Raw genomic sequence first — 18,440 nt, 5'->3', positions numbered from 1 at the left:
CCCTTTGCAGCAATAACTACAACTAAATGTTTCCGGTAACTTTTGATCATACCTGCACACCAGCTTGAAGGAATTTTAGCCCATTCCTCCATACAGAACAGCTTCAACTCTGGGATGTTGGTGGGTTTCCTCACATTAACTGCTCGCTTTAGGTCCTTCCACAACATTTCAATTGGATTAAGGTCAGGACTTTGACTTGGCCATTCCAAAACATTAACTTTATTCTTCTTTAACCACTCTTTGGTAGAACGACTTGTGTGCTTAGGGTCGTTGTCTTCTGTCACCTTCTCTTGAGATTCAGTTCATGGACAGATGTCCTGACATTTGTCTTTAGAATTGTTTGATATAATTCAAAATTTATTGTTCCATCAATGAAGGCAAGCCGTCCTGGCCCAGATGCAGCAAAACAGGCTCAAACCATGATACCACCACCACCATGTTTCACAGATGGGATAAGGTTCTTATGCTGGAATGCAGTGTTTTCCTTTCTCCAAACATAACGCTTTTCATTTAAACCAAAAAGTTCTATTTTGGTCTCATCCTTCCACAAAACATTCTTCCAATAGCCTTCTGGTTTGTCCACGTGATCTTTAGCAAACTGCAGACGAGAAGCAAAGTTTTTTTTGGAGAGCAGTGGCTTTCTCCTTGCAACCCTGTCATGCAGACCATTGTTGTTTAGTGTTCTCCTGATGGTGGACTCATTAACATGAACATTACCCAATGTGAGAGAGGCCTTCAGTTGCTTAGAAGTTACCCTGGGGTCCTTTGTGACCTCGCCGACTATTACATGCCTTGCTCTTGGAGTGATCTTTGTTGGTCGACCACTCCTGGGGAGGGAAACAATGGTCTTGAATTTCCTCCATTTGTACACAATCTGTCTGACTGTGGATTATTGGAGTCCAAACTCTTTAGAGATGGTTTTGTAATTTTTTCCAGCCTGATGAGCATCAACAACTCTTTTTCTGAGGTCCTCAGAAATCTCCTTTGTTCGTGCCATGATACACTTCCACAAACATGTGTTGTGAAGAGCAGACTTTGATAGATCCCTGTTCTTTAAATAACACAGGGTGCCCACTCACACCTGATTGTCATCCCATTGATTGAAAACACCTGACACTAATTTCACCTTCAAACTACCTGCTAATCCTAGAGGTTCACATACTTTTGCCACTCACAAATATGTAATATTCGATCATTTTCCTCAATAAATAAATGACCAAGTATAATATTTTTGTCTCATTTGTTTAACTGGTTTCTCTTTATCTACTTTTAGGAATTGAGAGAAAATCTGATAAAGTTTTAGGTCATATTTATGCAGAAATATAGAAAATTCTAAAGGGTTCACAAACTTTCAAGCACAACTGTATATAGTTCTTCATGGCATGGATTCCACAACCTGCTGAAAACATTCCTTTGAGATCCTGTTCCATATTGTCTTGATTGCATCACACAATTTCTACAGACGTGTCAGCTGCACATTCATGCAGTGAATCGCCTGTTCTACCACATCCCAAAGGTGTTCTATTGGATTTGGATCTGGGGACTGGAAAGGTCACTGAAGAACACTGCACTCATTGTCATGTTCATGAAACCAGTTTGAGACGACTTTAGCTTTGTGACATGGTGCATTATCCAGCTGGAAGTAGCCATTAGAAGATGAGTAAATTGTGGCTATGACGGGATGCACACGGTCAGCATCGACAACAATACTCAAATATGCTGTGGTATTTAAGTAATGATTGATTGGTATTAATAGGCCAAAGTCTGCCAAGAAAACATTCCCCACACAGTTAAACACCACCACCAGCCTGGACTGTTGACACAAGGCAAATTGGGTGTGTGGACTCATGCTTTTTGTACCAAATTTGATGTTGATGAGCAGCTTTAAACTGAGAATAAATAAGAGAGGTTGCTTCTGTACACAAGTTTGCCTACCATATGTGTGCAGAAATCAAAATGCATCAGACCAGTTAAGTTTTTTCCAATCTTCAGATATCCAGTTTTTGGTGAGCCTCTTCCCAATACAGGCTTACCTTTCTGTTCTTGGATGACAGGAGTGGAACTTGACAGGGCTTCTGCTGTTGTAGTCCATCTGCCTCAAGGCTGAACATATTGTGTATTCTGAGATGCTTTTCTGCTCAGCACAGTTGTACAGAGTGGTTATCTAAGATAGTTATCTAAGATTTGTAGACTTTCTATCAGCTCAAAACAGTCTGGTCATTGTCCTTTGTCCTTTCTCATCAACAAGGTATTTTAGTCTGCAAAAAAACACTCGCTAGATGTTTTTGGTTTTCTACTCTGAGTAAAATTTAGAGTCTCTTCTGCGTGAAAAAACCAGAAGGTCATTTGTTACAGAAATACTCAAACAAGCATGTCTGTCAACAACATATATCACACTGTGATCATTAACTAAAGCCTCTGTTCTGTATCTGTATGATTTTTGGATTGCATTGCTTTCACATGGTTGGGTAATTAGATAACTGCATTGATTAGCAGGTATACAGGTGTTCCTAATAATTTGTTTAGTGAGTGATAATATACAGTATGTGTGTGTGTGACTTATATATGTTTTATGTGTATTTGTGATTCATACAGTATACTCACCAGCAACCTCATTGGTGGATTAGTGCAAAGTAAGCAAGTTCAAGTCATGAAAAAAGGAGTTTTGAATTTCTTTTATTTGTTTTTTTATAGTTGTAAATTTAATTAAACCTATGTTAATTGTTTATTTTTTTAAAACTATTTGTAAAATGAAATTACCATCAAGTAATTAACCTCTCCTATGATATTAATTATATTTATATAATATTATATTTGTGTTTACTCTTTTTTTTTTTAAATAAAAAATACTCTATATGCAGTTCTAACATAAGTAAAATGTTCCTTCATTTACCTAATATCTGTAGTAAACTGCTAGTAGTCGTTCACACAATTTATCAGTAATTTTAAACTTTTTATGTGTGAAAATAATTTAGTTCATATTCCATTTAAACTACCAGATTGCAATCAAAATATATATCGCTAATATTATGTCAAAGGGTTAAATATCCATAATCGTACACTTATTAAAGGGTCATACGACTGGAGTGGTGCCATTTACAGCTTTGCAGCAAATATGCTGAATCAAACCGTGGTTTAAAGACAATATTTTTGCCTTTTTGCATTGTGATCCAGTCCTTGCCATGCACTGCATTTTCAAGCATGGCAATACACCTATTATTTAATCATGTACACCTAACATTTAAAAACCTTTTAAAATGTAAACCTACTTGGATGGAATAAAATATAATGAGCACATGTTTTGCAGTCCAACTTTATGTTCCTTGAAATGCAAAGTATAGTTTTTTAAGTGGTACAATTAATAATACTATTTGGTGTATTGCATCTACCTATGAAGTGATTTTATTTGGAACATCACTTTTCTGATCCAAGGAATGTGTTTCATTAACAAATGTGTACCATCTGTTGATTTTTGAGTTATATAAGGTGAGCGATAAAGAGACAAAGTTGTGCCACCTGCTCTACTTTGGTGCTTTATATACAGGTACATACTGTAAGGCCAGCTACAATAATGACTCAATAAACCAAAAAATAACCAAGAAAAGTTTGTTTTTATAGTAAAATCTTCTGAGTTACAAATTATATTCAATAAATGGCCAGAAAAATATTCTTGTTTAAACATCTGCCATCTGCTAGACTAAAAAGTACATGGAAGAATTTTCTGCTTATTCAGTTTGTCTTGTTTTAATGTATCTGTAGGAGGACATTGCATGGAATACCTACTGTATCTAACTGCCAAAAACAATATACTGTACTGTAGAAGCTCACCTGTGAGGAATTCCAGAAATGTTTGCAAAAGTTTAGAAGTAGCAAATACCATCACAAAAATAGCCTAACAAATCTCAATGTGTAGTATTCATCATCTGCTGTACTAAACAGGATAAATGCAAGTAAATTTACTCTACCACTAGCTTTGAAAAAATTCCAACACTTTTCTAATAAACAAAACCAACAAATAGTACATTTGCTATATTACCTCACGTGTAAGACGCACTTTGTTTTACTCATTTTTTGTATGTATAAATCAAACTGTATACAGCACACAGTCAAGACATTGTGTTAATGATTTCCTATTGGAAAGAGGAATTACTTTAATTTTCATGTATAAACTATTTTGTCCTCTGCATATCTGCCTACTTATGCCAAGTCCCATGCAGAAACAGCACCTGAAAAACACGATTAGGCATTGATGACTAGCTGTTTAACCAAATGTTGCTCTGCATAATAAGCCCTTGTCAGTCCGTTTTTTTTAATCCATACTGCTATGTAGAACAGTAAACCTAATTTACAAGTATGTACATTATAGTATTAAGCATGATGGATGGATGTATTTTAGGTGAAGAAGTAAAACATATAAAAAATGTAATGTTGAGGAGTTTACAATTTTAATGATAATCAATGTCCTCATTTCATTTTTGCAATTGAGTTGTCTTTAAAAGACATACACACCTCTGTACTGGATAATCTTATTAAGCTTGATCCAAGTCCAATGTAGAATTATAAGCTTCAAAAAAGAGCAGCTAGGAGCCTCATGAAATGTGGTAAACAGGAATATAGCTATTCTTTTTTTCAAAGTCAAAAGTTTAATATCTCATAGCAGTTAATTAAGTACTGTAACTGTAACCGCTATAATTGGTAGTCACTATAATAATCACACAGAATTTGTTACTTATTTTTCACTTTTTCCACTCATAAGAGCATTACTATAACAATGGACTATATTAATGTACTGTCATTCCCTCCTACCTATAGCAACTAATATCAAATATACCCAAAATGGGTGGAAGTTGAAAGTACTAGAAGGCATTAACACTTAAAATACTGTGTAGAGCAGTACTTGCATCTTGAGGTATTTTGAAGGCTAAGGATTCAGACTATAAACTGCAAAGCTGTCAATTCAGTAGCTCCCATGAGGCCACTAGATTTGCTCAGGGTAATCACTTATGCTGCACAGAACTCTAACTGATATGTATACTATAATAATTTCAATATATTTTGTGATATCTTAATTACTTTAGATAAATGTTTCAGCTCAATGAATAATTCCAAAGTAAAAAAGTAATTGTGCATCTGAGAAAATGTGTAAAAATATCAACTTGGTATTCCTTAAGTAACTGTTTTCGGCAGCATTTACTTGAATCAACTAGTCTTTACAATTAAGGTTTTTATCAAATATTAAATATCACAGTCTCTAAAATGGTGACCCTTTCTTCATGCCTATTTAGATTAAAATGGTACAAAATGATGCTGACAAAATGGTAAATTAAAGCACATTTTTCAGGGCTTTCAGAAAGATGGATTACAGTTTAGCTAAAACAGATGGCAATGACATTTTTTTTGAAGTTAAGATTACATAAAGCAATTTGATGTGTACTGAGTGCTCTTTTTCTCAACCTGGTCTAGATAAGGGCCTTTTTGTTTTGAAAGGCTTGTTTTGTTTTTCACTCACCCCCATAATGATGTGATAAATGATGACTTCTGAAACACTTTTATGTGGTTTTAACATAACTGAATGGTAGCATTGCTCTTTTTTCTTTTCAAAACTGACCAAATGTGAAAGTCAGAAATGTTGCAGTTCTTCCTAACATGTTGTTTTGCTTAGTTCACTCATCTTACATCTGAAAAGCATATCTTTGATAATAGCCACAATGCCAAACCAATGCATGCAGAAAACAATATTATATTAAGCCTATCACTGCTATTTTTAACTGTCCTATTTGTATTCTGCTTTTCAGGAAGCTGCCAAAGTTAAACATTCTACTGGGACTGTGTACACATCTGTATCACTTGAGGAACTAAGTCAACTTCTGCTCCAGCAGCAACTAAACAGGCATCAGCATAGGTGTGGTATCAACTTTCTCCTAGAAATGTAATCTAAAATTGTGAGAGTTTTAAAACATTTCATAAAATATCACAAGGATTAATGTCTGTGTATACTTCATATGGACTGTTGCTGCCTTGTTCTTCTGAATGTAACATAACCTCAGAAAATTAACTGATGGATGGTGGATAGGGATTTGCAGATTTACGTTTATAGGAAGTCTCTTTAAAAGGGGTTACTCTTTTATAATTGAAAATCCGCCCTTCACACTTAACCATCGGTCATGAGTCCTGTCTTCAATTGAAAAATTGTAATCCCATGTGAGGATGGCTTCCAGTTTGTGAGTTATTTTCATTTTCCTCAGATATTTATTTAACAATATTTTAGCAAAAAATACATGCATGTTACATGCTGTAAGGACACAACAGAATGACTTGATAAGTAGATTTTTCCACTCACATTTTTGATATAGCTTCTTGTTGCCCAACATTGGTCAACGTTGGCTCCTGTTTTATCAGAAACATTGTTATATCTGTTCTCCACAAAAACATGAGATTTTAAACTTTTCACAGCCATCACTACTAACTACATGGGTTAAGTAACGTATAAAGAAATACCATTTTTGGATGGAGTATTCCTTTAATTCTACCATTTAAAATTTGCTGGCTCAACATTATTTGGTTGCTTAATTTTGCAATTATATTTTATCTTTTATGTGTGTATATATATATATATATATATATATATGTGTGTGTGTGTGTGTGTGTGTGTTTGTATGTGTGTATATACTGTATATATATATATATATATATATATATATATATACACACACACACATGGATGTACTTCATAACTTTTTGCTTCCACAAATGGTGTGACACTGCTTGAAGTGAAAATCTGTGAAATTATAAACTGCCAACTTAATCTATGGGGTAATATAGCTGGTTGTCTTCTAAACAAGTTTCATTATTATAAATTATCAAAAGATAATATAATAATACTAAATGTTATTTTTATAAACCTTACAATTAATGGATTTGCCTTTAGATTAGTTACTGCTAAAATATCTAGATCTAATAAACAAGATATAATAAGATATAAAGAAGCCTTATACTCTAATATTTTTATTTAGTACTGTAATAATGAAAGTTATTTTTTTAAAGTGTTAGCAATACATGAATTATCACATAATTACATTTATAACATTTTTGTGATTAAATTTTTATTGATAAAATTAAAGAGGAATTAAAGAGGGATACATTAAAAGAAAACCAACAATAATCACTGATTTTTGGGCTAGGTAAGAACTAAAACAAACAGCCCCCTACTGATGAAAGCCAGGGGACATTTTACTATGTGAATTTTACCTAAGCTAACAATCTTTTAGGATTTTTATAATGATTGTTAAATACTTATGAATGAAAGTTTTTAAAAAGTGTTTCCATTTTTAGTTTAATTGACAGGAGAGCTTATTATTTTGTATTCAAAAATTTCAATAACATCTTCCTTACTTACTATAGAAAAATGTGATTAACATACCCTGGCATGTAAGTTTTGGAGCAGCAACGCAAGATGTTCACTATCAGTGATAAGAATCAGTGTTATTTAAGGCAAATAAATTTAGCCTCTAACCCTTCACTTTATTTACTCTAAGGTCAAATGGAAAAAATGCCTAATGTAATTTGTGGTTTCCTCTGTCTGCATATCTGTCTGCAGACTGCTTTTAGATACGGTATGCTGACTGTCTTTTACAATATAAATGGACCATTTATTATGTCTTCAAAAGAAATGGCAATAAACAGGTGGACCCATGTAATTTTGTCATTGTCTATCTTTAAATCAGTCTTTATGCTGCAATATCATCACAGACTAAATTAATCCATCAGTCCAGTTGATATACAGTACTTCATATGTATGTACTTTTTCAATAACCAAACTAGTTTTATTCTAAGCAGGTGTAGTCAAGTTAACATATTAAAAGAAAATGTTAGGATAAACAATGAGTATCACCTCTGCATGCTCGCTAATTAGAAATAAAAGTGCCAAAATGAAGATCTTTTTCAAAAATAATGACTTATTAATCAAAAAAATAGTCAAACAAGGAAATAAATTGTGTGAAAACACAATATACAAAAAACAATCCCTCCACCCCTCCCTACCACTTAAGGACTAGCTATACAGGTTTTTAACCTCTGTCAGTAAGGTGGGGTGGATTACCATATTTACAACTTTCCAAATGCAGCTAATAAGCACCTAACAATTCATTCAAAGTATTGTATTGGAAATAGAACACTTCTTTGCATTAGGTTAGCTTTAGAAGAGTGATGATATTTGATAGGATGTGCCTATTTGCCAATGATAATTTGTCAAAATAATAAGGACCATAGTTATCTCTGTTCATACTCAAAAATGCATGCCCAATTCAGTGATTGTGGTTAACAGGGAATAAAAAGATTTCAATGTAATACTAACTGTTTTGTTACTAGAGTTCTGTTGTATCTTATAAATAGGTCCATCTCCAGTTCTTTCTATGACTTGGTGGACTGATTTCTCCCAGTATACTTGCGCTTCCCAGAGTTGTTCCTTTAATGTGAAATATTTTCATTCTTCTGGTTTGTCACGCAAGTTGTAATTTATGCAATTAGTGTGGCTCAGCAAATTCTATGGATATGTCAGTTGATTATATTGGTATTGATGTATAACTTTTCAGAACTTTTTTCTATGATATGAAATTCAGGTTTACCATTTTGTTTCACTTGTGAGTCTGTGTTTTGGTTTTACCCACTTTTCTGTTTAAATTTTAGTAAATTAACCCCATCTGTCTCATGAACATGATCCTGGTTTCATCTTCCCATCTGATTTTCCTGATGAAGATTGTAGGGGCAGCAGGTCAAGCAGGTCAGCCCAGACTCCCCACTCCCCAGCTACAGATTGCAGCTCTACTGGTGAATTCCAAGGCTTTCACAAGCCATCCTAGATGAATAATCCCTCCAGCATATCCTGGGCCTGCTGCAGGATCTCCGTCCAGTGAGATTTTCTCAGAACAGCTCTAGGGCAAGCTGCCCGGGGTGCATTCTTAGGTCATGCCTAAACTAGCTCAACAGGCATTTCTTATACCAGAGGAGCAGTAACTGCACTCTGAGGCTGTCCTATCTTGCAGGTGACGAACCACAAGATGGCTCCACATCATGATTTCAGGCTGAGCCCAGCCAGGTTTTGTGGGTTGCCTGACCACCAGGTGAACCTCCAGTGAATGCTACCTCCAGGCCTACTCCAGAAGTGGGTCCTGGTAATCCTATCCTAGAAAGAGTACACTATTTTGTAATTAGCATCTTCTTGAGGGACATTGTTAACCATTCTTTGCCAGACCTTTCAACCCAAACCTGTTCTCCAAGGGAGACTCCATCAGTAGCACAAAGCTGGACATGACTAATCTCCAAGTATCACTATAGTTTACTAGCCCCACCACAACTTCAAGGTGATGGAGCCACTTGTATCTCTTGACTAAAAATCTACTTTCTTTATGGAATACAAATGGTCACAATGTGCTGCTAAGAGTTTTTTTGGGGTATGTTTGTTTGGACTGGATACTAAGGGGCTCACTGCTGTATTGGGGGAGCTGTAGAAACTCAAGGTTAATCTAGTGGATCAGAAGTAATGTAATTTAATAAACCAATCCAATTTTTTTTTTGTCTAGTGGTTATCATGTTCCTTAAAAGATTATCCTATATGTAGATTGACATCTATTTTAATTTGCTCAATTTTTCTGTTCTCTTTCTCAGGGAAGAAATCTGGGATCACATGGAAAAAAAAGTACAAAAGTAGTTATCTGCAAATAACAATGTGTTAGTCACCAAGGATCCACCAGCCGGAGTATTTTTATCGTTTCAAAAGTATTGAAAATAAATTGTTTATAATTAATGTATGAATCCAGTTGTTTGCTATATAATTTCAATCTCAATTTGTCATCCATAACCCCTTGACGAGTATTCATGAAAATCTTTATTACTTAATCTTTATTATTCTTTATTATCTACTGTTATTAAGTTTGTGGGATCTGCCAAATAGGTATATTTTTTCTTTAACAATTGCTACTTTATAAATGTAAGATGAGTTCATGTAAGATGACAATCTAAAAGTATCATGTTCAAACTGCTGAAATAAATGCAATGTTATCCTGAAGGAAATGAAGGAAAAATAATATCCTGCTTTTTTGTAGGTGTTCAGCTGCAAAAAATAAAAATAAAATTATTACTTAAAGTGTAAATGTGTGCATAGAGAATTTTAAATAAAGAAATTTTAATTATAGTATAATGCATATAAAAAAATCAATCTTAACAAAAATAAAGTCTCTATATAACCTTAACATAGAAATACAATGCTACATAGTGGGACCTTGGATTGTGAGTAACTTGGTTTGGAGTGTTTGGTAAGAAGAGGTAAAATTTTTAACAAATTTTGACTTTATAAACGAGCGATGTCTTGCAATATGTGTAGTACGTATACGCTTTGTCTGCCGAGCGTCATGTGATCACAACTGAGCTGATGGTTCTTCTCTCTCTTGCTGCAGGATTGTGGGCAATAGTCTCCCATTCTCTGGCTCAGTTGGCATGCCTCACTCATATAGTCAACATCCATACGAGTGTATACTGTTTACTATAGCATGGTGACCACGTGTGTGAGTTGTAACGTGTGAGTTTCTGTCTTGCACCCCAAAACACGAAGCTGAGTCTCAGTACTTTAGCGACACCAGCTTTATTCAGCTTGAAACAGGAACAGCATGGTTATTTATTGTAGTGGGATCTGCCACTCTCCTATACACAGACACAGCAGTCAGGCAGGTTGGAGATGGTGGCACTGACCAGAAAGCAGGAGACAGAGTTGGAGGCAGAAGAGTTAAAGATGCTAAGATTTGCAATGGGTGTGACAAGGATGGATAGGATTAGAAATGAGTACATTAGAGGGTCAGCTCAAGTTGGATGGTTGGGGAGCAAAGTCAGAGAGGCGAGATTGTGTTGGTGCAGAGTACATGTGCAGAGGAGAGATGCTGGATATATTAGGAGAAGGATGTTAAGAATGGAGCCGCCAGGTAAGAGGAAAGCTATCAGTCAATATGTGGAAGAAGCAAATTCTGCATACAAAGCATATGCCAATGGTTTGTTTGTAGTAGAAAAAAGAAAAATAAGATCTCACTCATGCAGAAAAAAGTATAAAATATATTTGTTTGAAAGGGCCACTCTACTGGCCACCTAACAAAGAGACCTTCTACTTTCATCAAAGTTTATCTTAAACCATCCGTCTCCTGTTTTTGAAATTATTCTTGTCATGGTAGTGGTGCATTGTTATTTGTGTTTAATAATGTTATGCAAGAACTCCGCTCCTCTAAAGGCTTTCAATGGCAGCAAATGGGCAGAAACCTACACATGAAAGCCTTTGAAACTTCATTTTTTCTTTAACATTTCTTCTGTTATTTTGGGGCTGTGATTATCACAATAAAATCAAGTTGCAAAGAATTAACTTTATTCCAGATTTTAATAAAAATTTAAATTAGTATTAAAATAATAATTACAGGGCAGCACGGTGGCGCAGTGGTAGTGCTGCTGCCTCGCAGTTAGGAGACCCGGGTTCGCTTCCCGAGTCCTCCCTGCGTGGAGTTTGCATGTTCTCCCCGTGTCTGCGTGGGTTTCCTCCCACAGTCTAAAGACATGCAGGTTAGGTGCATTGGCGATTCTGGCCCTAGTGTGTGCTTGGTGTGAGGGTGTGTTTGTGTGTGTCCTGCGGTCGGTTGGCACCCTGCCTGGGATTGGTTCCTGCCTTGTGCCCTGTGTTGCCTGGGATTGGCTCCAGCAGACCCCCGTGACCCTGTGTTTGGATTCAGCGGGTTGAAAAATGGATGGATGGATGGATAATAATTACAAAATGATTATGCTGAACACAATGATCAGGATTCTCTGTTGTTTTTCATTCTTTTAACATTCTTTTCCTGTTGTCCTAATTCTGACTCATCTGGTTTATTCTTGTTATAAATTAGCTTTTGAATTTTTTTCTTACTTTGCTGTTATATTTTTTTTGTTTTTATTTCCTTTTTTGTGTGTGATCACTTATTTATTGAGGGTTTTCTGATCGTTTTCACACTCAGATTTCAGTTTTGATAATATTTTTTTCTTTAAAATTTACTTAATTTTGTTACATTATTATTTCCAGTCACCATTTTGTTTAGTATGAGTAGCCCCATTTTGTGGAGCAGTTGTCACAATATTGGTAGAAAATCAGACTGGTGATGTGAGCACAGAGCACTTCCCGTTATCTGACACTGTGGATCATTTTCTTGAGACCTGTGGTTCAATTTCTTTTGTTTACCATTTCTTGTTAGAAAAAACTTTTAACTACAACTTTTGACAATGACCAAGGGTTTGGTTTTTGGTCTTTGATGTTCCAGTATAGAATTTTGCATGACTACGTCACACTCCTGGCCTTTTTTTCTCTTAAATCTACCCTCACCAAATTATAGTGGAACATTTTAAAACTGGAGCTAGGAATTCTTCTGGTATGTCACAAGCATGTCTTGAAGGCACTTCTAGGTCAGACAAATATGAGCAGGAAAGCCTCCTCCATGAAATGTTTCCAGTGGCTCCAGCCATATTTCCCATGCAGGCCTGTGGGAATGCAAACTGGAACAATGCCAGTGATAAGCTGCCACCCAGTGTACTTGGAGAACATATTGCCCTGGAAAGCAGTCCTCCCTTGCCCTTCCATTATGATGGCTTCCTGTCCAGAAAGTTACTCACCCAGTGTAGTTTGTAGTGGTGACAAAGATTTTTTTTAATTTCATGCAGAAAGGATTGAAAAACGTTTATGATGCAATAGAAGCCAATAGTGAACAATGCAGTACTACAGTAAACCATGTGGAAAAAAGAAAAAAAATTCTCACTTGACTTGTGTCCAAATGTCAGTTTTCCAGTCGCATGCTCAAAACATGCAAAACGCAGGCTTTTCCCCTGAAGTATTGTTACTTGTGGAAAAAAACCCAGTGCACACATTCTAAACAGTAAACTAAAGTCTCACGGGAAGGATGTTTTGAATTGAAGACCTGCCTCTCCCCTCATTTGCTGGACAAGAGTCCTGTCTGTCTTCAGTTCAAAAAGTCCTTCCCAAGAGGCTTTAGGTTTTCTGTTTATGTGTGTGCTGATAAGTCTGGAAGTACCATTTAACATTACTGAAGCAAAAAAGCTTGTGTTTTGCACATTTTAAGCATAAGACTGAATAACTGATGTGTAGATTATGCAACACAAGTAACAAGGAGGTTTTTTTTTTCTCTTTTCCATGGATGTTTTTTACATCATTTGCTGTTGTACAGCAACAGTGACTAATAGAAGCCAATTATTTTTATCTGCTAGAAGGCAGTCAGTCTGCAAAGTAAGCTGAAGCTTGTCTGATAGGCTTCCATTGTTCTTACAGCTTGGCATCAATTATGGTCATTTCTCTAACTTGCCATGTGGGCTTCAACAAAGCTGAATTAATAAAAACAAAGCTAAAATTATTAGCACAATGTCATCATCTGTTATGTACTCTTTGTACACTTGAAGGTGTCCTTAAGATAAATAGAGAGAGAAAATAACCAGTGAATGAAAGCAGCAAAGCAAACGAAAATCAATGAACTGGCAAAGGTCTGATCAACAAGAGAATCAGATCGAAGTTACTCACAAAACCAGAAATACCAAATAAGACTCGAAAAGACCAAAACATGTTGGCAAGGTCCTAGTACTGATTTGTTTTAATTGCCCCAAGCTATCTCTTAAAAAAGTTTTTTTTTTGGATCCGATTTTATTAAGATGGGTCACAAAGGCACAATTTGTCACATGACCAGCTACAGGCATAGTAACCTTTAACTCTATGTGTATGGCTGTGCAAAAATAGTCACAAAATTATGGCAACCAACCAAAAAGCAGAATTTAAAATGGCATTGCTTGAATAATAATAACAAATATAAACAACCATAAAAACAAATATCCCAAAAAGGAACAGCCTTATTCTTGGGACACCAAAACCCAGATTCGTGTGGCATATAAAGTCCAAAGAGTAGGCAGCACCTTTAGAGCAGCGTTCATTCCTTGTGACGGTTGTGACCAGAGCAGATGGGTGTGTTGCCTGGTATTTTCCCACGGTGGGGTCAGATGTCTAGAAGGTGTGCGCAGAGGACCTCTGAGTGGTTGTCTTGCTTCAGCAACCCAGCCTGTCTCTCACTGTAATGTTACTGATGTGGGCTTTGTGTCTGCCGGCTGTTTCAGTAAGCAGTATGAGTTGCAGATCTGAAATGATCTCTCAGTTGGATCCGTCTGATGTGTCAGCCCTACTCTGATGTGGTCTTTGAGAAGGACCAGAATTTGGACAGCTTTCTCTCCTGCCTGTCTGTTAAAAACCTGCTTGCAGTGGAGCAGTTTAATCCATAATGTCTGTCAATTCTGGTACATGATGTGCCTGCTTTCAGCATGTCAATGGTCCTCTCTCTCTCCTGCTTCTGATGATATTCAATGCATTTCAGAATTCCCTGAAAATGTATTAATTGTAACCTTTGTCTTACTGTGATGAAAGTTTTGAATTAAGATCCATTTAAAGGTGATCTGATCAGGCAGTGTTCCCTTGGACATTTTTGGGTAAATGTGCACATGACAAGCTTTGGTGTGTTTAGCAACTTGTAGTGTCTCACTGCACAAAGTGTATGACTTTTGTGACAACTAAAATAAATTGCCAACATTTTGTAAAAGTGCACAAGCTGTAACTTGAGTTTTGTCATCCCAGAATATACTGAATTTATTTTTGCCATCAGTATGAAAGTCTGCACAAAAATGAGTACCCAGTTTCCTGTCAAACGGAAGAATTCTTTTAACAGCAAACATGTGAGCGCATCTGTAAAAGGGTGACGTACCTTCACTTAGTGCAGACAAAGCCAAGAGAGGACTGAAGAGCAGACTACGTGTGGCAGCACGGCGCCTGCTAATTCAGGTGGCAGTCAGGAGTGAATTCTTTAAACTTTGGCTTTGGTCTCCCACTGAGCCATAAAGTTAATAGGCCTGCAAAACTGAATTTTAATGGGAAGGGGGCAGCTGTAAACAAGCAGTGACTGCTGAGTGACAGAATTTAAATGGACTTGCAGGAGGAGGTCTAAGTAACATATCTGAGCACTTCTTTTAACCCATTTAAAATGTTTGCCAAGCCCAGCTACTATGTTTCGTTGTAAGTTAGAGCGCTGTGTTGATCACAGTTTCTTTTCTGATATGCCATTTTGATTATGGCTTACAGGGTAGACTGGGAGAAGAAACACCTTCTACAGCTACATTAGTGTTTGAATTGGGAGAAGAGAACACCGCACTGCTTTGATTAGCCACCAGAGCACCTATTGGGAGGAGTGCCTCCATTCTTTTGCCAGTTTCCTCCCACCATCTAAATACATTGCATCTGCATGATCCTGGTGTGAATAAGGCTATGTTCACACTGCAGCAGAATTCCATTTTTTTCATTCATTTATGATACAAATGTGAACAGTAAAAACTTGTAGAATCGTAACTTTTCAAATCACATTTAGACCACATTGGAAATAAACTTTAAGTTAGGTGCTAATGAATGTATTGGGCACATACTGTTATGTAACAGGGCATTAACAAAAGCTTCTTTTGGTCTTAATAACACTTACAACATATCAGGAAAATGGTTATTTGTCGCTATGCTGTGTGGCATATTACATGCTTGTGATTCACTTGCAAAATAATTTGTACATTAATTCATTTGCTCTTATGAAACATAAAGCTTTACAAACCTTACAATGAAGTATGCAATATTGCGACACATATTATCATCCATTTAATCAACCAAAATGAAGTTATTTTAGTAAATGCATGGTGTCAGAGTTGGCACGTTTTTACTGACTCCAACTCCAGTAAACCAATAATTGCTTTCAACTCTGATTCTGAATCCACAACCCTGATTTGAACCCCAGTCTGGCCGAGACATCACACCAGGTGACTAGGTAGCTAATACAAGGAAGACTATGACAACAGGCAACATTTAAAAGGCTTCAGGTCCAGACAGTATCCTGATTTGTGTGTCAAGAGAGTGTAAGCGTGAACTAGTGGAGGTCATCACCAACAGTTTTTAATGTTTCTGTCAAAGGCTGCGTTCCCAAAATACCCGTTAGTTCCCAAGAAATCTTGAGGATCTGGTCTTGATGATAATCACTTACCCTGGTCATTATGAAATGATTTGAGAGAGCAGTCATATTACACATGAAGGTCTCTATTCCACCTAAACACATTAGACCCACACTAGTATGCCTGTCACCATAACATATCCATTAAAGATGTCATCATCACTCCACTGCATTTAGTCCTGTCCAGCCTCAGAATGTTGCTTCTAGATTCTAGTTCAGGATTTAAAGGCATCATCCCTTAACAGTTAGTGGCAAAGCTGCCCTCACTGGATCTGAACATTACACTATGTAACTGAATCCTGAACTTTCTGACCAACAGGCCCCAGGCTCAAAGGCTTTGTGGTAATGCCTCCCACACCTTAATTCTGAATGTTTTGCACCTAAGGTGCTCAGCCTACTTACTTTGTACCATGCAGACTAAGACTGCATTACTAAATATGGAGGAAAAGCAAAACTTTAGCAGAATAACTTATAGCCCTGTGCCTGTCAGTTTCTACAAGAACAAACTAAATGGTTACAGTTCTCGGAAGGACTTGGCCCATCTGCACTCCTTTATGTATTAATGGCTCGGTGGTGGAGGCAATGCACAGTCTTAAGTCTCTGGGTGATCACATTTCTCTCTTGGACCCACCATACATCACACCTAGTCAAATAGGTGCATTGGCTCTCTGCTTCTTGAAGAGATCAAACAAGCTGGACTTCACCCTCCCATTCTCCTCAGCTTCAATAGGTATGCTGTTGACGGCATCCTCATATGCTGCACTACTATTTGGTATGGGAACTTCAGTGCATTTGGTGAAGACAGCCCAGTCCATCAGATCATCTGAAGGCCCCTCTCACTCTTCTCACAGTCTCTTCACCCTCCTGCCTTGCACAGGACACGGTCACGGCCTCCCAGGCTTTATGAATGGCTTTTTGTCCCAGAGGCTGTTAGATTAAAGACTTCTGGATGGTACATGGACTGGCCGCCCTCTGCCGTCTTCTCACCATTGTCTCACTGACTGTATACTCTGCAAAGTGTGAGCTACTGAGTCATGTATGTCTGGCGCTGCATTCCCACCCCCACCGGGGGTTTAACTGTATGCTAGACCACCCATCTGCAGGAGCTCAACTTTATTTATTCTTGCAAAATTATATAAGTTTGAAATGACAGTAACAGTAAAATATTCATATATTGTCACTTCCTGAAAGTGTTAGTAACAGTTTCTTTTATTGAGTAAACACTGTATTGTATTTTTGTTTGAATAATAAAAAAATAACATCAAAAATGTAGGCATAATTTGTGTGCTTATGTTGCATGATTGAAATGTCAATGTGCATTGTGCTGTACAATATTGTAAAGTAAAATAAATAAATTAACAGAGACAAATGATTGAATGGTACCTGGTCGACACTCTGCGTGAGGCTTTCCTCTGACGCTGGTTCAGCTCTTGACGAAGCTCTGCTTGAAGACCAAACAAATCCTGCTAAAGCTGCTTGTTACTCCTCTTCTTCCAATAAAGCTCCAGCCATAACAAGAAAGACCCATGGCCTTACCAAGATGTGATCCAATCTGCTTCATTAACTGTCACCGATTTATTTATTAATTCATTAATGTACTGGTGCAGCACTATCTTTGATCTTTAGCATAAGCAATTGTCTTACGAGGAATATTAGCCCATCTTTTGAATGGAAAAATAATGTTGCTTTGCGTTGAGTGGCACTTTTTTGGTCCATATTACTGTTGCATAGCGGGCCCTGTTGTATATAATATGTGGCTATCTGGTCACCTCCATTGGTCTCCATGTTGTTCTCTCCTCCTACATTCTCTCTTCCCAAGAACAGCCTCTTCTACATAGCCTTCCCTACAACCATTTCAATATACTTGACATATACAGGGTGGTTCAGATCTAATTATGCAGACCCAGATCGTTTGGATGACTTTGATTTATGCGGGGACGATTCCAGTTTGGCGCGAAGACGATTCTTCATGTCGTCAGTTCGCACACTTCTCAATGGTCCGGGATTTTTCGGGTGATTTTCTATGTAATAAACTTAATAAGTTATAGCGTAATGAAAATTGCATAATTAGATCTGGAACACCTTACATGTATTGCTTTACACTTGTATTTGTGTGAAAATGTATGTAAATTAAAAACTAAACAAAGTCAAAGATTTGCGGTACCTTGTGGCCAACCCCGTATAATCTCTCTATTATAATAAAAAAATCCTGGGACGAGACGTGATTTTTTCAGGGAGATACTTTTACGTCCCGCGAGACAAGACTTTGTGCCAAGAGATTTAACCGCGCCCAGGGCCGGAAATAAAAGATAAAGAGTAGATGACAAAGTAGAACATCGTAAAGAATTCAAAAAC

At 36.8% G+C, this 18,440-nt stretch overlaps 1 protein-coding gene across 3 annotated transcripts in view; it reads left to right on the top strand.

The window, feature by feature from the left end:
• Window positions 1-10,117, top strand: part of LOC120528598 — a 123,905-nt gene extending 113,788 nt beyond the window's left edge. For all 3 annotated transcript variants that reach the window (XM_039752776.1, XM_039752774.1, XM_039752775.1), the window contains exons 11-12: window positions 5,796-5,902; window positions 9,664-10,117. In XM_039752776.1, the coding sequence (XP_039608710.1) occupies window positions 5,796-5,902; window positions 9,664-9,706 (150 nt within the window). In that variant the 3' untranslated portion in view covers window positions 9,707-10,117. The remainder of the gene's footprint in view (window positions 1-5,795; window positions 5,903-9,663) is intronic.
• The last annotated feature ends 8,323 nt before the right edge of the window (window positions 10,118-18,440 follow it).

The sequence above is a fragment of the Polypterus senegalus genome, chromosome 4, assembly GCF_016835505.1.
Source record: "Polypterus senegalus isolate Bchr_013 chromosome 4, ASM1683550v1, whole genome shotgun sequence".
NCBI lineage: Eukaryota > Metazoa > Chordata > Cladistia > Polypteriformes > Polypteridae > Polypterus > Polypterus senegalus.
The sequence above is the reverse complement of the archived record's forward strand: the minus strand, read 5'-3'. Positions and strand labels throughout refer to the sequence as shown.